This window comes from Nilaparvata lugens, chromosome X, assembly GCF_014356525.2.
Source record: "Nilaparvata lugens isolate BPH chromosome X, ASM1435652v1, whole genome shotgun sequence".
In the NCBI taxonomy this organism is placed as follows: Eukaryota; Metazoa; Arthropoda; class Insecta; order Hemiptera; family Delphacidae; genus Nilaparvata; species Nilaparvata lugens.
In genome coordinates this window covers 47885960-47912075 of record NC_052518.1, presented here as the reverse complement: position 1 = coordinate 47912075, position 26116 = coordinate 47885960, and the positions used below count along the sequence as shown (strand labels likewise).

The 26116-nt window shown below is 32.1% G+C and overlaps 1 protein-coding gene across 14 annotated transcripts in view; it reads left to right on the top strand.

The window, feature by feature from the left end:
* LOC111054728 (probable nuclear hormone receptor HR3) overlaps positions 1–26116 on the top strand; it is a 269988-nt gene that overhangs the window by 196857 nt on the left and 47015 nt on the right. For 4 of the 14 annotated variants that reach the window (XM_039441259.1, XM_039441263.1, XM_039441257.1 and 1 more), the window contains 3 exons: positions 11933–12160; positions 16021–16213; positions 18622–18812. In XM_039441259.1, the coding sequence (XP_039297193.1) occupies positions 11933–12160; positions 16021–16213; positions 18622–18812 (612 nt within the window). Of the gene's footprint in view, positions 1–600; positions 707–5650; positions 5955–5993; positions 6055–11932; positions 12161–16020; positions 16214–18621; positions 18813–26116 lie in introns of those variants that run through there. The other 10 variants (XM_039441251.1, XM_039441254.1, XM_039441256.1 and 7 more) reach the window with 6 other exon arrangements.

Sequence of the window (26116 nt, the reverse complement as noted above, 5' to 3'; positions counted from 1 at the left end):
TGTACCAAATCAAGTTATATAATATTAAAACGCGAGAACTATTCTTGAATAAATTGTTTTATGTAAATTTAAAATAGATATGTTCTAAGGTATCTCTGCATCGCTAATAAGAAGAAATATCTTGAAATTCCAATCTTATATCTTACTAGCAGATAACCCCTGCTCCGCAAGGATCTAATTAGAAAATTGACCTACTGAAATCCTGAAGAATTTAAAATAGACCTGAAATCCTGAAGAATTTAAAATAGACCTACAACCATCTTCGGTAAATTAGCCTAATTATCTATATGCGAAATTTCAAGTTAACCAGTCCAGTATTTCAGACGTGATTATGTGTCATTCGTGGATTTCCTATCCCGTACGTGTATAAGCTAGCTCTTTCCTTTATTATATTATAGATATAATTATGATAATAATATGTAATTCAAAAATTACATAATATTACAGATTAATTGAAAAAGCTACTTCTAACAATTCATAATTAGAATCTGTAATCAATAACATCCATCAAAGTTAATGTTGATGATTTTATAGCATTCAGAATAAATTGATAGCACTAGCATAAATATCTATTTAAATATTAGAATTTTAGCGGTAAAAAGCTATATTCTAGGCACAGTTCTCACATAGGAATAGTTTCCGAAATAGTGGAGGGGGGATCATCCCAAAATAATCAAAAATTTGATTATTACATTTTATACAAACAGTGAGTATTTTGTTTTCATTGTTTTAATTGACAAAGAAACATAAAACGGTAAGGTATGAGTAAGGATTCCTCCTTCTCTTTTTGTTGTTGTTTCATTGTTATATAGGCTCACAAGGAATAGTAAATTGAGAAATGAAATAAACTTATTATATGCGTAGAATAATAAGATGATAGAACGCATATATGAGTAAGAATAATTTCGTAAGAGAGTTACGAATTTTGTTTGTTTTTTTTAAGTAGGCCTGTTATTTTGTAATTTTTTTTTGCTTGACAGTATGCTTGGAAATATTATTTCCACATAAGTTATGATTTTATAAATTGTATTATTTAATATAAGTTAAATTTTTTTAAAATCAATTCTCCTCATTAAAAGTAACTCCAATTAAATAGTATAAAGTCGTTCTTTTTCATATACTATATATCATTAATATAACAAATATTCATGTTCGATATGTAGGGAATACTCTCAAAATAACGTTTTAATACTAAAAAGTATACAGGATGAGTGAAAAGTCCGAGAACGGCAAAATATATATCATACACAAAGGTAATTTGACGGTGGGTATGATTGGGAATCCTACTCAAATTGAAAATACTACTTTACTATGACTTTAAAAATGTGGTCCGCCATCTTGGATCCGCCATTTTGAATGCATCTATATTTTTTTACATAGGAAGGTCGTCATACGATACATGATTTGGATACCGTATTTAAAGAAAAAATGAATGGTGAAAACCGCACATTGATATCTCAAACCGTTTTGAAGATATGCATATTATTAATCAATACCACTTAAGTATTTCATTTCTGATTTGCATGGTATTGATTAATAATGTGAATATCTTCGAAACGGTTTGAGATATGGATTCCGTAAAGAAATTATGAATCGTTTGACAACCTTCCTCAATCACACCTACCGTTAAATTACCTTTGTTAAGGAGATATTAAGCCGTTCTCGGACTTTTCACCCACTCTGTATGATTGAAAACATAGAAAATATACCTCTTTTGAAATAACTGCTCTTACTTCATGATGGAATGTGTATATGAACATGGACAAGATACAGAACCACTGTATACAGTTATGCATCCTTTTTCAATACTGTACATAGATTACCTTGTGACATTCTAAATGGAAAAATATAAGAATCATAAATATTTGTTTTCCATCCACACTTACATTTATACAATGAATCTATGCTAAATTATCTTATCGTAGGCCTAATGGTTTCTTCATTTCCAAAAGGTAAAGACTACCGTATGAAATTAATGATTTTATTATACAATGTAAAACACGTTTTGATTATTTTATACGATCACATATATATTATAATGTATTCATATTCATATCGATTTCACAGCATGAAAAATTCAATTCAAATTCATTCTATTTTCAGAAAGTACATTTCACAATAATTTTCCCTGGAAATTACTCCACTAATATGGAACAACAAGTCCGTGTTTAGAGGAGGAGTCAATACAATATTAATAGACAATACAAGAAAAGAAGTTCTACTGCTGTAGTTTACAAGCATAAGCTATTCAAACATATTTACATACAATAAAATAAATCAATTGAAAGAAATGGCGAACAAGTTGAAATTAAATGTAGAGAAGAGCTGTACTTAGTCTTAGCTTACGCCTACATGGGTCTGATGAGCGGATATACACGGATTGCGCCCAGCGGTCAAATGGAAGTGATACATGGCTCCCATACACAAGTACACTGTCTACGTAGTGACATCACTGCTGGTAACATTCTTTGTCCCGCGCTCTCTCTCTATCGAAGAGATAACGGTATTTCCAATAACCATCTGCTTTATAACAACCATTCCTTCCTATTCAACTCTAAAAGAATTCGTATCGGAGTATAGACATGTTCTAGAGATCTTCATTGTTTAGTGGGTCATTACATAGTCTTATATGTAGATACTAAAATATTCAATTCTATTTTTAGTGAGCAATCGCTTGTTCAACTACCACTAACTTCTTATTTATGAGGTATTTGCTATCTTCAATATCCACTTTCTTAGTATCTTGGTAGAGGCTACTCGTATGTTTTCAATCATTTGAAAATAACATTAAAATTCGGAAAATACTGTGAGAAATTGAATGAAGTTAAAAATATCCTACATTGATTCTCAATTTTTAAGTAAAGATTTGATTCCCTAATGACTTACTTGTTACTTACTTGTATTTGTCCTCCTGACAGTCTGAAGGCTGGGGAGTCGTCATTATTTTTCACGGCAGGTGATTTCCTCCATGAGCATGTCGTATATGTTGAAATGTATGCTCTTCAACATACTCTGATACTGCATAGTAGGGTCGGGCCAATAGGTATGACTTCAGGCCTCTGGCAAATGCTGCCTCGTCATCCATGTCCTTCAGGTCACGCGGCAGTAAATTGAAAAAGTATGATCCTGCATATGTTGGTGAGCAGCTGTATTTCTTCAGTCTATGTTGTGGCAAGTCAAGATTCGTGTTGTTTCGAAGGTCATAGCAGTGTTTTTCTTGTCTTGTGGTAAGGCCTTTCCTCTTAGCCAGATTTATTGTTTCGAGCAGGTACAATGAGACTACTGTGAGTATTTTACACTCCACAAATAATGGTTTACAGTGCTCCATCATATTTTTCTCCAATATCGTCCTTAAGGCCCACTTTTGTATTCTCAGGACTCTGTCAAGGTGTGTCTGGGATGCCGATCCTCAGGCAACAATACCGTACCTTAAATGTGAGGCAAAGAGTGAGTGTTGACTATCAAATACGCTTTTTTATTACAATAAATATTCAAATATTCATAATCATTTATGATTTATTAATGACAGTATCCTTCTTGGTTCTATCCCAATCTTTTAATATCAATTAGAATGGAATTATAAGATAGAAATCTGTATCTCATTAACTAGGCTAATATGTTGTCATAATGCAGTAGTGTTTTGCTAGAAGATTCCTTAGAATACTGGAGTGAGAATTTCGCTCCTACAGTCGGGTAACGTAATATCGGCTGCTAATGAGAGCGAAATGACGTCATTCGTGATGACGTCATGGCCGTTCACTTTGTTCCGTTCAATATGTGAGTGGCCAAACAATTCTGACCGCTGGGTGCAATCGGCAGATTCCCTGATGAGCATGGCATAATGCCGAATATTATTCGGCAGCGTGCTACAACTGGGGGTCAATGAACGTAAGAATACATCCATCTCTTACCTTCTATTCAAACTATTCGTGATTCCCTAGTGTTGGTTTGTTCAGGTTCAATAACTCACTGAGTTCTCTTTGACTAATAAGGAGTTCTAAAACTGGTCCGTCTATTGCTTGAATATTTTATCGGATTTCTTTGTTAGGCGCTTATACAGAGTTTTTTAATCTTGTTCAGATACTTGTACAGTATGGAAAATGAATGATAGTCAGGTTTCAATTTTTGATTTATCGATTTATTTTATAATCGTATACAGCTATTTAGCGAATTTTGATCAAACACATCAACTATTCAGAAAATAACGGTATACTCAAAACAATCATATTATATAAACATTTTATATTTGAAAAATTAATTTTCGTTTCGAGTGACCGGTCTCATGACAGACCGATGAGAGTCACACTGATTGAATCCAAAACGTTAAATTAAATAATCATAATATTCCCAGTTCTATTTAGAAATTAACGAAGTGAGCTTTCCGTACTATATATTTTCCATTTTTTTTTTTGAGAAAGTATCAATTTAATTTGAGAAGATTAAGTTATCAATTGATGCTGAGCTGAGCCCTAGTATAGACATCTAGAATATCTATCATGTAAGCGATATTTCAATTATATCACCTCAATTTCTACCTGAATATTAAAACTCTAATTTTCTTCGACTTTCTTCTTCATTATTCTTTTCTAATATTTTCCGATAAAAACGTTTCGTGCTTTCCGTACAGTCTCAGGATCATGTGCGAATCCTTCATGATAGCAAAAATATTGATGGAATGATTTTTAGCGAATTTGGATAGAATTTACGAGAAAAACAACCAATCCAGCAGATTGCTTGTGGAAATATTCTATGATTGCGACGTTATTACAGGGAGTAGATGAGGCACGGGGCACGGTAGAGGCATGTTCCTATTCTGGCTTGGCAATGCCAATACTAGTGAGTTTTCTTGGCTCGCACTTTGCGACTGTCAGAATTTATTTTACAAATGAAATTCAGAGTGATTAGAGAGAAAAATCGAACGTTTAAAGCACATATTAAATGAAACAATAGTTCCAGATGAAACGAGATGTGGAAATAAACTTTTAACAATGCAGACCGTTTGAAACGGTTATAAGCCTGTATTTCCTTACACATGCAGTTCGCTTTGTTCTTTTTAAGGAATTAATATTGTTTTAAAAATTGCAAGATCTCAAAAATGAATGGAATTTTTTTAATTAATTTGTAAAGTATTAAAAGTTATATTATATAATACTCCAATATCAATCAATTGATGATGATTCCCGTATCAATTAATGTATTTGATTGTTGGTTGTTCTTGAATGGCTATAAAGCAATTTTATTTGTTTGCCAATGAATAAATTTGATACAAAGATAAAACAAAATTGATCTAAATAAATACTATTCAATTACTCCAAGCATTCAATACAGATCCAATGACTTATAATAAACTGAATCATAGATTTTCTATAAGTAGATCAACAAATTTTGTATCTTTAGTCATGAGGGGGGATACCAAAAGTGTCAAACTATTTGTATTATATACTGGAAATAGCTGATGATAGCTCGATAGATAAACATTTTAATAGATAACGGCCAAGTAACTAGAATAAAAATAATATTCAACTCAATAAAAATAATAAAAAATCAAACAAGAATAGTTACAAATAAAAAAAATGTATAACATAGATTGAGGAATTGTAAAATTTTGTGGTTGGGTGGTTTCAGTAGTTGAGTGTTGGGTGGTACAAAGGTTTCAGGTTATTGTGTGAGGGCTGAGCGGAGAGGGACGGCAAATTTGAAAATTTGAATGGACTAAGAGAGGTGCGGCTGACCATCAATTGGTGTTCAGCATGCCTATAAAATGGACGCGCTGGAAGAGCTTTTGGGGGAGAACGGTGGCATGCCTGGGGGTGCAAGGTGGGCTGCCATGAGAAGTGATGCTGTGTCAAGCACCACACCACCCCCGCTGTGCCCCCCGCCCCCCGGGCACACCTCACCCAATCACCTGCAACATCAGCATCAGGCACAGGCACAATCCAACAACTCCATCAGAGGTCAGTACTGAGCGTTTCTCCAATCATGCATAGCCTCAGCAGGACAATCTTACAATGTACTGGGCTTTATTGGAGTACGAGACATCATCTGAATGCTCAGGTACCATAGAAGGCAGTAAGCCACTTGCGACCACCAAATCAATAACAGACTCAGTATTAGAACTTAAGACAAGACTTAAGACTTAATCAATAACAGACTCAGTATTAAGACTTAAGACAATAACATGAATGCTCAGGTACCATAGAAGGCAGTAAGCCACTTGCGACCACCAAATCAATAACAGACTCAGTATTAGAACTTAAGACAAGACTTAAGAAAGTACTCTTATGTTATCTCAACAGGTACATGAGTTTCAGATTTGATAAATAGCCTCGATGGTTCTCTTGTACAGTACTTGGAACGTAGAAAGGTACTTTGAAGGGGTTCCTGACGGATTTCAATTCCGTTTCAGTACGGTTGAATGCGGTTTCATTACGTATCATAGAAGACAATAATTTTGTTTTCAGGAGTGCACTTGTATTGTCCTAGCGGCAGAAACCGTAAGGAACAATAGTAAATAAAGTAATATAAAAATTTCAATGGTACTTTCAAATTAAAGTGTGGTTATAATAATAGTTACGGAAAAGAAATGTTGCATTGATTGAAAATTGAAAGCTGTTTTATGTGGTGAACTACTTTGAAATTTCTATGGTATTATGACGTTATGTATCTCTGATTAAGTAAGTCATAGGAATGTTGATTGGTAATTTCAAGATAAATGCTAACTTAGTGAATTTTGATCAATAATGTGCATGATCTATCAACTTCAGCTGACTTCATAAAGTAGACTATGTATAATTAAATTCTAATACAAAGTAGTACAGAAATCTCATTTTCTATTTTTTTCTTTTCTTCATATAATAATATAATAGAACAGAAAGTGTTTTCTCCCTCACGCAATGTGGCATTGTGAATTAATCCAGTGCTTAATATTCTAATACTGTACCTGGTGCATTTTAAAAATATGAAAAAGCATACAATATTATTTTTTCACTTACATTTCTAGATAAACATAAATAATTATTCAATATGAATCATGATTTACTTAAAAGCAATTTAAAAAGTACTTTGGTTTTGCGAAAAATGCATTTTATTAATTTAATTAGTTTTATTTATTTATTTTTCTTACATGACGATACATTTAAATCGTGTAGTCCTCCGATTAATTAAATGTTTTTTTTCTTTTTGCCTTACTGTATTTTTTTTACTCTTTCACAATATAAATATCCTCTCATTATCAATACAATACTTATTTTCCTTGCAGCCTGAGGCTATATTCATGAATTCTAATGTGTCTCAATATTATCTCTTCCATACTGTAGAACCAATTTTGTACGGCTTTTAATAGAATTTTTAACCATTAGCTGTCATGATCTGAGAGTTCTAGTTTTCTATAGGGTTCTAGACACCCTTCGTTCTAAATTTTTGATAAGAATATTGCTTATTATTTATTATCTAGGAATGAGTCATATCTTGTAGGCTCCTTATTTAGACAGTAGAAATTAAGTGACTGATTATAATATCGGAGACGTTATTATCATTTTCAAGAATCCAAGCTACCGTATGGTGACACCAGTCTCAATCATGACGGAGTGTTAATAGTGAGGGCTGTAATAGATGTCGTTCACTCACATTCGTGCTGTATTCAACCGACGTGTGCCAAGTTGAGATCAGTGACCGGCCTTCAATGTAACGGCAATACATTGGAACAGCTGTACGGGTGAACGGCCTCACTAGCTACAGCACAGCACGTTCCCGCTCTCACATCTCTCAAAAACATTGTCCAATCCATTTTATCTCTCTCTTCTCTCCATACATCTTATATATCTATACATGTTATCTTTCTCTATATCATTGGAAACGAAAAAATCTTGCTCCAGGTAAGGAAATCTTTTCTCAAACCCCAACCCCAATGAACTGTAACTATCTTAATCAATCAAATTAAAATCAGATTTTTACAATCTGATTTTTTAACAAAACAACACAAATTTATAGATGGTGAATATTTTTGTGAATCAGGATTTAAATTTAAATTTAGTTATTACTTACAAAAATTTCGACACAGAAAGTGATTTTACCGCTGTAGGTGTATCAGAGTAAAAAAGTTGATAAAAATGGTTGTAATGATTAATTGAAGAAATCCCAATAACTAAGCTGCCTACCATTAAATTGATTATTGATCAAATTAACACCAACCAGCAAATGGATGAATATTTCATTCGTTGGGAGTCAATTTTAGATTTTTAATATCACAATATTTAAATAAAAATGCAATCCCTCGCCATATTTCGTGAAAAAAACTTCTTTGTTGTGAGAGTTAACTTTTTATTCACTTTGTTATATTATTGAAAAATTTGTAATTCTTCTCTGTTCCACCCTCTAAGAAAAACACGTTGAGTCGGCTTTTGTGAGAGTTATAATTCCAGAATTCTTCAAGAATTGTTTTTTTATCAATTCTCTCAATTAGCGATACTTTCAGATTGTTAATACGGATACAGTACTTAGCAACACACAATAAAGTATGTTCTAAGTATGTTGTAAGCTTAGCATGTTGTAATAGTGGTTTGAAATCTTGATATGGTAATGTTATATGTAATCATTCAATTTTTATAATATAATGTGTATAAGAAATAAATTAATGAAATCATTTCTCATAGAAAATGTTAATATAAAATTTATATTAATGATATTTAACATCATTTAGACCATTTTCTACTGGATACATAATTAAAATAATTTAAGAATAACGTATAACATTTATCATAAACGTATACCATTATACTCACGTAAGTTATACCATTCAAGAAAAATTTAATTCAAGCAATGATGCAGTCGAATATCAACGCTAGAAAATTACAATATAGCCTACTTGATTTATAGGAGCCTAGCCACCTAATTATAGTAAATTTTCTTAGAACTCATCACTAAACTTGAATAATTATTGCTTTTGTATATTTAAAATCCGATTTTCCTGCAGCAATAATCTGTAATTATACGTTCATAGTAGCTTATTGAGGGCTAACCCACTTCCTTATTCTTTTTATAATAAGTTTCAACTTATTATTGGCACGGTATGTATCTACCCATGTATTAGCATTGGTATTATTTGTTCTCTCTGCTATTTGTGTTGATATTGATAAGCTGTGTCATTGAACTCATATCTAAGAAAAACCTATCTGTAACGCAATGAGCGGACAACTCGATGAGGTAATAGATAATTTTTTAAAGTGGTAATTTTTTTGGGCAATGTTTTGCAATAAGACACACTTTGGTCATCAATTTATTTAATTTAACGATTCCTCAGGATACCCAAGGTACCTCAGGATTTTAAAGATGTTCAATACGATTTCTTTGTAAAATAGAGTTTTCAACACCTCTTCTTTCGAAACCTATTACATTTTATTTCACTTCACATGTTCAAATGTTACATTGGGATTAAAATTTATGACTGAATTTTATTCGCGCCCAATAATTTAAACTCTACTCCATTGTTCTCATTTTTTTCACTTTTAATTGAACAATAAAACTCAACCTGCTCTTATGAATCTTTTATATAATGCTCTTTCGTGCTCAGGAACCCTAGGATATTTGTAGGGAGTTCGGAAACATTCTGTATTTTCTCATTACTGAAGATCGAATTGAAGTGGCGGATTCAATAAGATTCAATTGAAGCATAACTCTGTAAAAATGAACTTGATGGAGTAAATTCATTTCAGAATATCTATGGATTTACGAGAAAAAATGGAATACATTGTTATGTTATCAGAAAAAACCTTGATTGTTAGTGTAAGAATAAGTGACTCTTAATTTTTATTCTGCTATTCTTCGAGAGTGGTCATAAAAGATAATATGGAACTATGTAGTGATAGGAAACTATGTAACGATAATGAAACTGATATGATTTTGAATAACGTCCAGTTGATTGCTTATCATTGGTACCGTATATTTTTATGAGAGGTAATTGAAATAATTTCAAAATCTCACGTAGTGTCTATGTAGCGCAACTTGAAGCATTGCTTATCAATATTATAGAAGTGACGTTTCTGATACACTAGACTAAACAGATGACTAGTCTGGAGACTAAGGTCAATGATGCAAATTATTAGACCATAATCTACGACTATATTAGTTAATAAGTTCATTCACCACAAAACACATCTTGCTTAGGCTATTTTCTCGCTTATGCTATTTAAACTAGGCCTATTTAAACTGATGCTATCGTGCACCATCTGCTTCTCAACATGAGTTTGAAGCTCTTTGCAATAAAAGTAAATTATTTAAGTGTCAGATTTTGCTAACAATCGTTAAATTCCACCATAAAATACTAGCTGAACTCGCAACCTCTTATTTGTCATGTAAATAGATACCCAACATGTAAATATAGTTCATGTGTGGTGTGTATTAAGTTGTAACAAAGACACTTAATTTTTGTTATCAAGAAATTTAAAAGGCTATGTTAATCAAACGTATAAAGATTTATTCGTTGAAGAACTCATTCATTTGATCTTACTACAGTCAATTTCAGCGTGATACCCGTTGCTCAGGTCACATTATAAGTTATAATCCCATTATAAGTTGTTGACTTATTTCACTTATAATTTGTAATTGGCATGTTCTGATGACATGTTGTGTTTAATACTCATCTATTATCGACTATTGTCGATGCTTACTGTTGTATAACCTCTGACAAATGGCTAGGAACTTTGGAACCTACACTTTTTGGGACCAATACTTTTTGGTTCTGAAGGGTTCCTTCATAAGAGAGGATGGCTGTTTGCAGGTAGGATCAGGTGTCTCCAACAGATGACTAGACATTGTTCTTCAACACATAGGCTTCAACGCATAGAATTAGAGAGTTAGCTCAGGCCGATTCACTATACTTATAGTGTTAACAATACAATGTTAAATATTTATTCAATATACTTTATATATTTATTCATTCAGATTTCAAAGTTGAATTATTATTTCCGCTACATGATCAGGGAAATATGAATTTCTAGTAGCCTACTCTAGAAATGGATCTATGAATGATTTTCATTCAGTGACAGAAGCTTTGGGGGAGGGAATCCTAAGAAATTTAGACCTAATAACATATTCGAACCTGTAAAGAGAAGCTTTCTGAAGATGTTCATAATAAAAATAAATCTACTCAGTGCTCAGAAATATATTCGCAAATTTCATCTATGAATGGTTTTCATTCAGTGACAGAACCTGTCGAAAGGACCGACTATTGTTTGCCTATCACCTCGCAGGTAAAGACTCCAGACTAGATTCCAAAATTCTATTTTTCCAGTTGGTGGCAAAATACCTTGTCGAAAAGTTCCCAAATGAATATTATATCATTATAATAAGGTCATATAATTTCTAATAATTGATAATCCTGATAATTATAATGTCATGTTTGTTACAGTCATATTTATATTTATTTATTTATCACGAGACGTCCGACTTTGAAAACACAAAGCGAATTAATAGCTTGTTGTTTGCTCTATCACGTTCTTTCTTTTCAGTGTAACTATCTATCCATTCATAGAATATCGCTGCGTTATCATTTATTGCACCTAGTAGCTACTAGAAAATACCTGCTTCTAGACTTGGTATATTTAACTAACCGAGTATATGTTCTGTATATATTCTTTTCTTGTCACAACCAGAATTATAGTATGAATGTGTAGACCACTAGACCTGACCTTGGTCCTTCTAATGTAAAGTTTTTGAAACTTCAAGCACTGAGTCATCTGAGTAATTTCGAATCAGGCTCGTTGTTTCATTTGTCATAAATTGTTGGAGGATTTCGAACCACTGACACTTAAACTCATATGATATTTAGCGTAGTCGACTAGAATGTTAATCATAGAACTCATTTGATCTTTGTAATTTGCTCTGATTTGATTAGGTGATTTTTTAGTAATGAGTGTTTTCTTTTTATTTGTTGCAGCCCAAATAGAGATAATCCCTTGTAAGGTGTGTGGAGATAAGAGTAGTGGTGTTCACTATGGGGTGATCACGTGTGAGGGCTGTAAGGGATTCTTCAGGCGCAGTCAATCGGCGGTGATCAACTACCAGTGTCCCCGCAACAAGAACTGTGTGGTTGATAGGGTCAACAGGAATAGGTGCCAATACTGCCGCCTACAAAAATGTCTGCGCTTGGGAATGTCTCGCGACGGTAAGTATGCACTTGGATCAAATTTTCATTATGAAATAAAAACCAATTTACAATGATGTAGAAATTTACAATAACTTCACATTGATAGTTAGATAAATGTCTTCATCACTTTACAGTATCTTTACACTTTACAATAAACGTGTGTGGGAAGTGGGAAGTTCATGCAGTAAAACAGCTATCTTTGACTCCTCCACCCTCTCTTCCACTTTACCCACGATATTATTACAGAAAAATCACTGTACTGATTAAGCCAATACTTCTTTTCATGAGCTATAACAATACTTATGCTTTATTAATTGGATGTCTTGGAAAGTTTTATACTGCTGCTTATGATTCTTTGCATCCTCTGAGTTCCAGTGAAAGCTTGGATTTCATTTATCTGGTATTCCTCTCTTCCATTATGCTATATAGTTTTTCTCACAATTACTGCACTACCTCTCCTTGCTGAATCATTTGGATGTGTAGTATGATGTTGTATAACCTCCGATTTTGAGATAAGATTGGTTTTTGGCGGATCTTTTTTGGCGTTATTCCGAAACTCTTCCAATAAAACATTTGACACCTCATCCAGCTGAGCCTGTGCACCAAATTTGAACATTTTATTTGTCAATTAGTTTTTGAGAAAAAAGAGAAAACGCAGTTTTTGGGTATCTTGGATTTTTTTTTCAAATCCGTTCTTAGTGAGCCTCTAGAAGGCAAATTTTAATGTGATTCAGTAGATGTTTAGTTCTATTGATTTATGAATCATTGAGTGAGTGAATGAATCAATCCCATTTATCCCTATGAGACCTAAGAACATTGATTAAATACAAAACAGCGAAAAAAAGGATGCCAGAATCGGATTATTTGAGTACAGTATTTACTACACCCTACAGCCTGAAATATGAGCGCATGTCAATTGTGACATGTGACAACTTTTCACAGGTCCAAATAATTTATTTGTGTATTTTAGACTATATACTTTGCTCTATTTGTGTGTTGTAAGTAGAGTGGGACTGAGTTAGTGTGTGACGTATAGCGGAAGAGACTACGATAAGGGGTCAGAGACCTCACTAGCGATCGTTAAAGCACTCTTTACTCTCTGCCTCAATCGTTTCTTCTCTCTCACTCCCATTTTCTCTCTATTTTCTAGGAATATTTTCGTGAAAAAGAGAAAAATACGCAACTATTCAAAAAACACTCAAAAAACTTTTTGGTAGAAAAAATACTTTAATGAGAAGAAGCGCGTTTCCGGGTTTATTGACGAGAGCTAAAATTCAATTAACCAACGCAATTCAGTGACAATACTATCAACATTTAATGTTTTTTTGAAATTGTCAGAGCCTTCACAAACTAAGTTTCCTTAAATTTGATCTTGTATACTTCTCAATATTTTTTTAATTCAGCCTCTTTCACTTACAAACAAAAACGATTTTCAACTAAATGTTTTTTGAATCACGCATCCCAGTATTGAAGAATGAAATACAGTATAGGCGTTAACCCACAGCTTATGTCAAAAATTTATTCCATCTGTTGAAATTAGGTTTAGGCTACCGCTATCTATATTAAGCTTAGTCTACAATATTACAATATAGCTGTTACACACTCATTTTTGAACTAAACTCAGTTTTTCTCTCCAGTGAGAGACATCTATACCTTGGATGTTTCAATCTTGATAATAGAGAGTAGGAAAAATTAAAGAATTTATTACGTACGGAAGACAACATTTCAAAAAAGTCCGTTATTGATCATACACTCCTGAAGACATAATGAGAAGTTGATGTTAATGTGCTGTTCAAGAGATTGGCTGCCTTATCTGTCGTGAAGAATAAAACGTTGGCGAATAAAGATTGAGGTTTTCTGGTTGTAATATTGTAATGAGTATTAGTTCTCATAGTGCGTGTTACACTAAGGTCTCCAGTGGTATCTGAAAATCGTTACGAGGCATAAATGAATTGCTGCATTCACATTCACATACTTCTATCACAAACGCCAAACGTCACTTCAACTATTTAAACGGTATAATATAGATGCTTGAATACACGTTTAACGTACATGCTAGATGATGAGGAGGTTAGTAAGAGATTAGACCTCAAACATTGAAACATCGAATAATAATTGTAACCGCAAATTACGTTGGGGCCTACTTATCAATAAATTATTATCAATAATTTTATTCAAATCTACACAATACAATACACATAGAAGAAATCAAAACACAAAAAATCACAATCAAAAATAAATATCTAATAAAATACAAAAACAGGCTTCGTGGCGGGGTGTGCTGAAAAGAAAGAAAGGAGAAAAAATACCTAGCCAACTATGGTTTCCCATGTAATAGGCAGGTAGAGAGTATAAAAGTGAGGAATAAAGGTTGAAGGGGAGAAAAAAGGGAAGTATTGGAGAAAAAAGTAGGAGAAAAGAGAAAAAATGTGCAAAAATTGTAAGCGAGTCCACTTTCAACAAATGTATCTAAAAGAATTGGACTTGCAAACAGTAGTTTGAGCAGAAATCTCGAGATTCATACGTCGATATGGAAGAAGAAGTTACTATTTATGTCCAGGTTTTTATTCCTAGTTTAGTTTTTCTACTAATCTTAGAGTCTATGAGGAAGTGGTCCGGAATAAGGTTTATTATTTTAGTGCTTATATAGATGACCAACTGTTTCCTTAAACATTCACTATTTGTGTGATATGTGACATATCTATTTGCAGTGGGCCTTAAATGATAATTATTTACAATTGAATGTAAAGTGCGAGGAAAAAGGGATCTTTATTTCAAGTATTAATGTATACTATATCAAGTATTCAATCACGGTTTTAATATATAATTGTCGTATTGTCATTACCTTAAAGTCACTAAAAACCATCAAAATAGACTAGATATGAAAGATCTACTATCCCAGACCACTACATAGCAACTTCATGAATAGATATAATGTTTTGCCATCGGACTCTACGGTCATCGGCAACGTCAAGAAAAATAAAATATCAAAAAAGAAACATTTAAAAGTTGTGAGTACTTCTAATCAGCAGTAAAACGATTTTGAACGAACAATGGGGTGATTTTTATCGACTTTGGAAACTCGAAAATTCTTCTTCCAATGACCAGATGGGAATTTTGTATCTTCAGTCTCAAGATACCTCTGGTGGGTGTTGTAAGCTAAATATGAATAACATTATGGAAATATGAATGAATGTGTGTGATGGGGCCTTGAGGCAGTGCAACAGGCTAAAAGAATCTTTTTACTGGTGATATTTTTCTGGTGATTTAGATACTATCAACGAAATTTATCAAAATAAAGAAGTTTCTCAGGAATATCTTTTCCTGAATATTACTTTTCAAGATATGAACGCCTAAAGCTTGAATACTTGAAACAGATCATTTCAAATTCAATAAAAGATAAATTCATGAAATTTTGAGGATGAACTCCTCACGGTGTTGTTGATCAAATAAATAAAAAACAATTCTCAAAATATCAATTTATGTCAATCAAGTTATTTTGAATCATTTTTTCAAAACAACGTGACTGATTAAATAATTGAATCAGAATTTTCATCAACTACCTTGATTCTTGAGTTTTGAATTAGTTATTAACGATAAATGTGCTTTGTTACCTCTCCTCGCAGGCTTGGAAGGTATAATTGAGACTGAATGTATTATTTCGATAGGGTCAACTATCATGCCATAAGCCATATGCATGGAAAGTGTTGTTGTTATTTTTTGATGAATAACTTTTTATGTTTTAACCAAATAACGGTGTGTTCATGAGCTGTTGATATTTATCAATCACATTTATATCATTTTTGATTGTATCCACGAATATATAAATATTTTATAGGAACAATTTGAGAATTTATATGTTTTTTGTTTCGTTTCAGCTGTCAAGTTTGGCAGGATGTCGAAGAAGCAGAGAGAGAAGGTGGAGGATGAGGTACGCTATCACAGAGCCCAACTGAGGGCCCAAACTGTCCCTGTCCCTGACAGTTCGGGACAGTTAGGGACGGCTCGGGAATTCCCAGAACCCACCTCTTCTGACCAGCTTCATCCTCCATACGGCGGCAATAGTACTGGGTAAACAATCCAATTCTGATTGAAATTTTGTCAATATTTTGCTATAAATCTCAATTTAAAATCTACATTTAATGAATTATTATGATAAAATACTCTGAAGATTGTAGCTCAGCAACTTGAGGTGGATGAGCGCAACCTAATTACAATGATGAATTAATTATGATCATGACTTAGAACAAGATCAACAGCGTGCAATAATCGAAGAGAATGCACAGATAGATTGCAGCTGGTTGAATGAATAAAAATGTCAAATCAATAAATAGAGTAAAGAAGTTTTGAATGATTAAGAATGTTTTAATGTAAAATTTATTAACAGCAATAACCAAGTAAGTAGTTGTTATGCTATGTCAAACTAAAAAGTTCAATCTTTTCAACTGTTGCAAATGTAACTCAATAAAATAAATACATGAAACAAATTAGTAAGGAGGTGAATATTGTCGAATATTCGAAATGAGACATCCTCATAAAATTTATTTGCAAAAGAATAAGATACTACCATCCCTATAAATTATGTAGGTGCGTACAGACTAACACGCCACGTACACGTGCATTTCACTTTCCATCAGCTGTTGTAAAAAATGTCATCAGCTCTTGTATAAAAATGTCGATATCTGGAATACAATGGTATATAAGGGGTGTATTTGTAAAGATATAAAACGTTTCCTAAGATATAAATATAATCAGTTGATTAAAAGCGGAATGCGTTTGTTTTGTACGTTCCTTATGAAGCAAAAATAAAAATCGATGGCTGCTTAAAATGGTGTAGTTTGCACTAGCTCCCTCTATAAGTTTTTTCTATATGGGATGCTGTTATAATTCAAATTAGGAAGAACTCTTCATATATGCAAAAATTAATTATCAAAACCATTCTGAATAAACTTAGATTTTTCTCAACCAGTTTGACTTTTGAAAAATAATGCTCTCACAATTAGACAACTAGGCCTATATGTATTACGTGTAGTGAAATTGTGCTAGGATGTTTGGGACCAATACTTTTTGGGACTAGATGGTTCCGAAATAAGAGAGGATGGGTTTTCGCAGGTAGAATCCGGTGTCTCCAACAGGTAGTTGGACGTTGTTCTTCAACACGAAGGCGTTGGACACTAGAATTTGTTGCAGGCCTATTCAACTATACATGAATATTCATTCAATATACGTACTTCATATATTTATTCATTCAGATTTTAATGTTGAATTATTATTTCCGCTACTTGATCAGTAAAATATGAATTTCTAGTTTTTATTAGATCAAGAAACTTACATTTAATAACATGTGGAAAAGAGGCCGTCTGAAGATGTCTGTAATAAAAATCTGGTGTGGTACACTCACACAACTTTCCTTGCTTATTGAACTGTAAGCCTCATTCTTAAACGAGAATAATTTAGGAAAATAACATAATGACGATTGGCGGCTACATTATTTAAAACAACGATCATACTATTGTATATAATTGTTTTCATAGTACATTTTCCTTTGTGTAAATTATTGTGAAATTCAATGATTTTTTAAAAGTCGTCAAAACAGATGTTCTACAGATGAAATGTCTCGACTATGTGAATAAACTGCTCTACCTTCATTCTTTTGAATGAAGGGGTGGACACCCTGTTAGTTACCCAGGAAGGAGACTCATGCCAGTTGATAGAGTTGATAAATAACTATACAGGGTATGAATTTGAAAAACCGTCAAGTCATTTTTGAGAAAATCGTGATAGGAATTTAACAAAATTCGTTTTTCGCAAGAATATTACGGAGCTGCTGCAATTTCCCCACAAAAGGGGCTCATGTCAGTTAATTAGGCTTATAAATAGCTATCCAGGGTATGAATTTGAAGAAAATCGTTTAAGCCGTTTTCGAGAAAACCGTTATTTTATCTTCCATTTTTTCCGCCATCTTGAATTGAATTTCAAATTGTCGGATCCTCATGGTACACACACACACACACACACACACACACACACACACACACACACACACACACACACACACACACACACACACACACACCTCTATAATATTACGCATGTATGGTAGAGACTTCCACAAACGAGTATCATCTGGAGTATTCAATTTATGGAATTTTTGCTTAAAAATATTACAAATTTATATTCACAATAGTACAACAAGAAATTGCTCAAATTAATTGTACAGTAGTACATATAAAGTATAATTTATTGTTGTATTATATAGATACATGATGAATAAACTGACTTGAAGCTATTACACCCACTATTTATTGAGTTAAAATAATGTCTATACAATTCGTTTTAATGATTGGGAAACTAAGAACAGGCTCAGACCGATTTATTAATATCCAGTAATTAATTATCAAGTAGTTTTGTATTAGTTTTCTACTAATTTTTAGCACTCATTCATTATAAATATTAATGAATAATCTTTTTTTGTCCAGGTACCCTTACGGCGATATCGGCTACACTCCAGGAGCTGGTTATACCACTTACGGCACTCAGGTGACTCCGACAATGCCATATGACATAAGTGCGGATTATGTAGACAGCACCACTGCCTATGACCCACGCCCATCTATCGATCAACTTGCAACCGATAGTAACAGCATAATCACTAATGTTGTCACTACAGGTAGGCATTTTCTCGAAATTTATATGCATCTTCCATAATTTTGTTGTGGTTATGGCTGAACTTGATAAAAATTCACAAACTAATATACTAGATTAGTCATGATATTGACTGAAAATAAAACAACATTTTGTTCCGTGAAAATTTATAATACTCTTCAATTTTCTTTCCATTACGAACTGCTTGTTAATGATCACCATTAAATACTTACGACATACCAGTATTTTATGATTAAAAGCTATTGGCTTCTACTCGCGTTTGTGGGGCGCTTTCGGACGCTGGGCCCTTTTTCAACACTGGTTGACAGTGGCATTTACAGTTAGCAGTATGGGTAGTAGGATTGCGGGATTATTTTAATGGTTGGCGGCGGGGTTGGCGGAAATGTTTGAACTTTCAGGTTATTGTTGTTTGAATTTCAGATTATTGGAGCAGGAGGTAGAAGAGGCTGAAGGTTTGAAATTTGTCTGTTCATTAAGGATGTTTTTGGGGTTTCTTTTGATTTGATTGTAATACAAATGTTTGATATGTTTCCCAAAAAGTATGAAGAGACCCCAAAAACATCCTTAATGAACAGACTAATTTCAAATCTAACAGTCTCTTCATCCTCCTACACCAATAACCTGAAAATTCAAAATTTCCCACCACCCTCGTCACCAACCATTCAAATAATCCCGACACTCCTACTAGCCACGCTGCTAACTAACTGTAAATTCCACAACAGAACTGTCAACCAGTGTTGAAAAAGGACCCAGTGTCCGAAAGCACTCCACAAACGTGAGTAGAAGCTAATAGCTTTTAATCATAAAAAATAGACTGCTAAGTCTTAATTTAACTATTTGAAAGTGAACAATTATAAGTATTGTATTTAGAATAAGTCTCCCACATACTGGACACAGTGAATGGGATTCAAGACACGTGTAAGCCTCTGTCACATGACCTGACATATATATATATGTGACTCTTACATTACTAGTGGAATAGCCTCTACTAGAACTTCCCACACTCATTTTTGGTAGCAGCTATCCAGTACGCAGTAGTTAGAACTACATGCTATAAATTCAGTATTTTTGCCTTAAGATCTGCATGGTTACAATTAAATTTGAAATGAAGATCACAGTCAAGTAACTAGCCGCTGTAAATCCCCAAGACGAAGGATCATGACTAGCGTCTAGTTGGTTAGTGAATTGCGATAGGAGCTTGAAAAATGGAACACGTTTCATTCTTGAAGATCAAAAATTTGGCTGGTGTGCTACTGTGAGTAGCTGTTATTACCTATGTCAGTTCCGCTACTTAGTAGCAGCAACTGAAGTCTAATGTGAAACAGGTTCTAGGAGAGCGGTTCTTGTTGGAATACAATCTATCAAATGAGATAAAATAGCCTACATGTCTCATTTGAAATACTAGTAGTTCTGTGAACATTAGACCTCACGCAGTATTCTCATCCACAAGTACCTGATTGAAACTATAGACCTTATGGAAATACAGCAATAGACTGACTTCTCCACACATCTGTGTAATCACTTGTCAGCTGATTAATGATGAATAATTCTATAGTATGATTTTTACTCCAATATTGGCGTATGAAGGAGGCTCCTTTTTCCTTTTATATTATCCTTGAAATGAAAAATTTTCAAAAACCTTGTGTATATGTCGACGCGCAATTAAAAAGGGAACATACTTGTCAAATTTCATGAAAATCTATTACCGCGTTTCGCCGTAAATGCGCAACATAAAAACATATAAACATTTAAACATTAAAACATTTAAACATTTAAACATTTAAACATTGAACATTTAAACATTTAACCATTTAAACATTTAAACATTTAAACATTAAACATTTAAACATTTAAACATTTAAACATTTAAACATTTAAACATTTAAACATTTAAACATTTAAACATTAAACATTAAACATTTAAACATTAACATTTAAACATTAACATTTAAACATTTAAACATTTAAACATTTAAACATTTAAACATTTAACCATTTAAACATTTAACATTTAAACATTTAAACATAAACATTTAAACATTTAAACATTTAAACATTTAAACATTTAAACATTTAAACATTTAAACATTTAAACATTTAAACATTTAAACATTTAAACATTTAAACATTTAAACATTTAAACATTAAACATTTAAACATTTAAACATTTAAACATTTAAACATTTAACACATTTAAACATTTAAACATTTAAACATTTAAACATTAAACATTTAAACATTTAAACATTAACATTTAAACATTTAAACATTTAAACATTTAAACATTTAAACACTTAACATTTAAACATTTAAACATTAAACATTTAAACATTTGAACATTCAAACATTTAAACATTAAACATTTAACATTTAAACACTTAAACACTTAAACATTAACATTTAACATTTAAACATTTAAACATTAAACTTTAAACATTTAAACATTTAACATTTAACATTTAAACATTTAAACATTTAAAAACATTTAAACATTTAAACATTTAAACATTAAACATTTAAACATTAAACATTTAAACATTTAAACATTTAAACATTAACATTTAAACATTAAACATTTAAACTTAAACATTTAAACATTTAAACATTTAAACATTAAACATTTAAACATTTAAACATTTAAACATTTAAACATTTAAACATTAAACTTTAAACATTTAAACATTTAACATTTAACATTTAAACTTTAAACATTTAAACATTTAAACATTTAAACATTAAACATTAACATTTAAACATTAAACATTTAAACATTTAAACATTTACATTTAAACATTTAAACATTTAAACATTTAACATTTAAACATTTAAACATTTAAACATTTAAACATTTAAACATTTAAAAACATTTAAACATTTAAACATTTAAACATTTAAACATTTAAACATTTAAACATTTAAACATTTAAACATTTAAACATTTAAACATTTAAACATTAAAACATTTAAACATTTAAACATTTCAAAGTGTGGAAGTCTTTATACATACTTTGTGAATAAGTATAGGCTACATGTAACAAGCCCTAGGGACCAGCTTCATACAAGGTCAGGAAGGGAGGTATGAATGATTTGAATTAACAATCATAGTATTTTTTGAACTGGAATTAATTTGTTTTCTCTTTGTATTTTATATTTTATCATTATAGCATAACTACAACAATAATATTTGTAGGATTACAAAAAATATATCTAAATGTCTGTCATTTGCTTCAATATACTGATTAAGAATTTGTGAGTTAGCCAAAGGTACTCCTCTCAATCATTTCACTCGGAAGCATTCTAGTCCAGTCACTATATACATTGGTGCAAGCAATTTATATTGTAGTTCTGATTTTTTAATATATTATTTGGGTACATAAGAGAAGTCCAGAACCAATTTCTTCATGCAAAATTTCCTTGTGCTAGATACAGAATGGCCCAAAAACCTCGTATTTTCGGCTCATTTTCCAGTTTTCAGCTATTTCTGCCAAATCTCGTAATCGGACAGAAAAAATTGCTCTCGCCTTTTTTTAGATTATAAAATACTGAATAAAATGAGATCATTCGGAACTCTCTATCTCCAATGAGTACTCAGTTATGATTTTTTAAAAATGGGTGAAATTTGAAGAAACAATAAATTTTGATGAATTATAGTTTTTGATCAACAATATCTTCTGATTGTTATCATTTAGATGTATAATTCAAAATCCCTCTAGGCGTATTTTTGAGTTCACTGAATAGTAAGTTTACATAGGGGATTAAACTTAATTAATCATTGAAAGAATTTCTGCTTGAAGTAGAGCAATTTTAATTAAAAAAATACCCCTAGTGCTCATTAGTAATGAAATTTACATTTTATTTAGAACCGTTGACGAACTTCTTCATTGAGTTATTGTAGATTCAAATGAAACAGATTTTGGTTCATATTTTCAATTCCACAAATTATTTTTCTAAACAAAAACTTGAATACCTATGCTTATGGCATCATCTGCAGTTGATAGTTGAGACTAATCCTGAATATATTGATGAGAAATGATGAAAATCATGTATGGAATTGACAATATCGCTTTCATTATTTTTAGTACGGTACCGTATGATTTTCTCACTCAGTTTTTCTTCTTCTAGAACATTCTTCCTCTTTCCTTTTGTTTTCGTAATTTATAATTTTGATTGGAGCAGATCTTAACTAATCTGACACACTAGCTACGGTCAGTTCCATAAACTTCAATCAGTATTTGATATCTGATCAGTAGCTGATTGCCGTATGATCAGTTGATTGAAATCTGTGCAAGTGGCCGATTCTAGTGTTAGCTTTCGTTTTCTTCACTTCACTGTTCTTTGTTGAAAATTTCTCATCCTACAATAAAAACACGTCAATTCTAAAGATTTTTAGTTTTCACTTCGTTATTGATACAAAGTCCATATTTTAAAATTTATAGACGTGAGACCGGGACATTACGCTACTTCGTACCTCTTATCGTTACCTCTTCTAGGATTCTTCAAAAGGTTGCGAGTGGACAATTCTTTCATCTTAAAACCTTCGGTTTTACGGTGCCCACACAACAGTCTCTTGTCTGATACCTTTTGACTGATGAAATAAGAGGTGAGGATGTGGAAAGTAGCATCGGAATCATACTTCGACCTCTAACCTGATAGCATCAAGACTCCGGTGGCTCGGAGTCCATCTAAAACTGTAGGACCATTTGTAATTTATTTTGCCATCATCTCTCCCATTACGCGAAAACAATCCTACAGATTATGCGAACATCAATCTCAACACAAAATTACATGATATCTTTATCAAATAAACTGAGTTATAATAAATTATGAATTACCAATGCATGTCTCATGATGAGTTTATCTCATGTATCATGTATGTAAGAGAATTTCACTTCAATATCAGATCTACATTTTTTGAAAATGTCGCCTCTTTTGAAGGCTCTGACCACTAGCATAATAAAACTTCAACTCTCACCAATTGACCAATATTCCTCAATGGATAGATATCATCAATCAGAGACATTACATTTTTGTGAGCGTAAAGTCTCTGATCAAATCTCACTATTACATAGCTCAGTGAGCATCCAACTATTAAACTGTGACACTATTGTCGTAAGTCATAATCAATTTATTCTTTATTGACACACATCAATCAATCTTAAGTCAATTATCATGGACTTAATTTAGTGTCTTAGTTTCGTGCTGGTAATATTAAATATAACACACATTTGATCTGTGAATCATTCAATTACTTTAATGATTTTTGTGCATGTTACATCAAAAATTCAGAACAGGAATAGCTGAAATATTGTTTTACAAAAAAGAGCTCAAATTTCATTAACTTACATCATAAGTGCATATGTAGTGTGTGCACATTCTGTACTAAGCTGTTGCTGTATTATGACTCTTGTAATTTTTTCCTTAAGCAAACCTGTAAGAACATAAACTGATTGAATACCCTATGAAACCGAATGGAAACACTTTTGTTATTACAAAAATTTTAGGTAATTTCTTATAAAATCGAGTTACATTTTTGCCATCAAAATCTCCTATAACCCAAGCTACTATTTTCTATTAGTCACTTTAGTCACATTAACACTAGCCTATGGAACATTCTGATTTTGTTTCAGGGCTCTAAATTTATAACCATTTACTCCCATTATTTTTAGCTCCAATAACGATATTAATCCAGTGTGATCTGTTGGTCAATAAATATAACTTATAAACTGAGATCGTATTTCAACAGGGTTCAGTAATTGATATAAATGCGCAAGTTTTATACACGCCTATCTTTAATCTCTGTTTTCGACTTTTCTATCTTTCAGATAAGACATTATTTAGTTTTCAATAAACCAATTATCAGGAGACAGTCTGAACCAAGCTGTAGTGGTGAAAACATATTGTTTTAATAGTCAACGATTATTTAGTAGAGTTAACGCTCATTCACAAAAATAATATCTGTCATCTTCACGTTTACCCTATTAGATTTAACTTTCATATATTCGATAGAATTGTAATTATTTCGACGTGTGTGTTGTTCAATAGAGATTTGTTGATATTATTATTTAAAATGTATCATTACCATGACATGAACTGAAACTATGTGATAGATGTGAGTCCCTTGAAGCTATTCTATTATCTCATATTATTAGACAGAAGTATGAGGCAACAGTTAGACCCTATGATTATTTGTTATGTAGATAAGTGTTTATCGAAGTTTAAACCTAATCGGAGCAGCTGGTGTTCGATATTTTTTTCAAATCCAACTTCAAATTCATTTTAGGGGAAAATCTTACAGTTTAATATTTTCGGAAATTTTTCTAGTTGGCTATGTTTTTGGTGTTTTTCGTGCAATCATAGCCTTAAAATAAAAACGACAATGTATACTTTTTGCTCTAAAATTGAAATGTGTATGTCTAAATTTGTATGTCTGAAGAGATTTAAGAATGTTCCTGTTTCCTGCTATAAATTGATTTCATGAATAAGTGGATTGTATCAAATCATAATATTTTAGATTAAACTGTGACTGATTCAATTCACTACGGTACGGTAGCTGTTCAAATGTTGTAGCTTATCAAGGTTCAATTGTAGCTTATGGCTTATTTAGGTTTAATTTTGAAAAATGGTCCACATTCAACCTTTTGTCTGATCATACTAAATCTGTAAGATCTGTAATTAAATAAACTGATATTACACCCATCAAAGATTTTTTTTCAAGAAGAATGATATCATCTTCAAAGTAGTTTCCTTGGGCAGCCATGAACAAAACAAAGTCGTTGCTCCCGTTTTAAGTAGCATCACTGAAAATTAAACTATGGTATGTCGGTTTCATGCAGTTGAATTCAATTTAAAGTTGCAAAATTATAGTCCAGTCAAATGGTCATTTTTGAGGAAACAGCCCCGAAAGAAATTTTCTGGTCGGTTCTATATGTATTTTGGGACGCTGAATTCAAATCTGAAATTTTCTGACACCCATAAAAACCCCAAAACCCCCCAAATTTTGAAATTTTTTCAGTTTTTCCATTTTATTTTGAAAAACCTTGGGTTTTCATCCAAAACCTCGAATTTCATGAATATCCAAACTATAACAATATTTTCAGCTCAACATACAAATGATGATGATGAATGTCATGAGGATCGAGACTAGAGTTATGTGCAAATGAATGTATCTTTGTAGAAAACGACAAAATATTGTTTTTTTTATTGATTTCATAATTCACTGAGAATATGTTGCGTGGCAACGGTAACCGTTAGCTTAGTTGACTTATGCATGATTGTGACGCATGTTTGCCCGAGTCTAGTGAATGACAC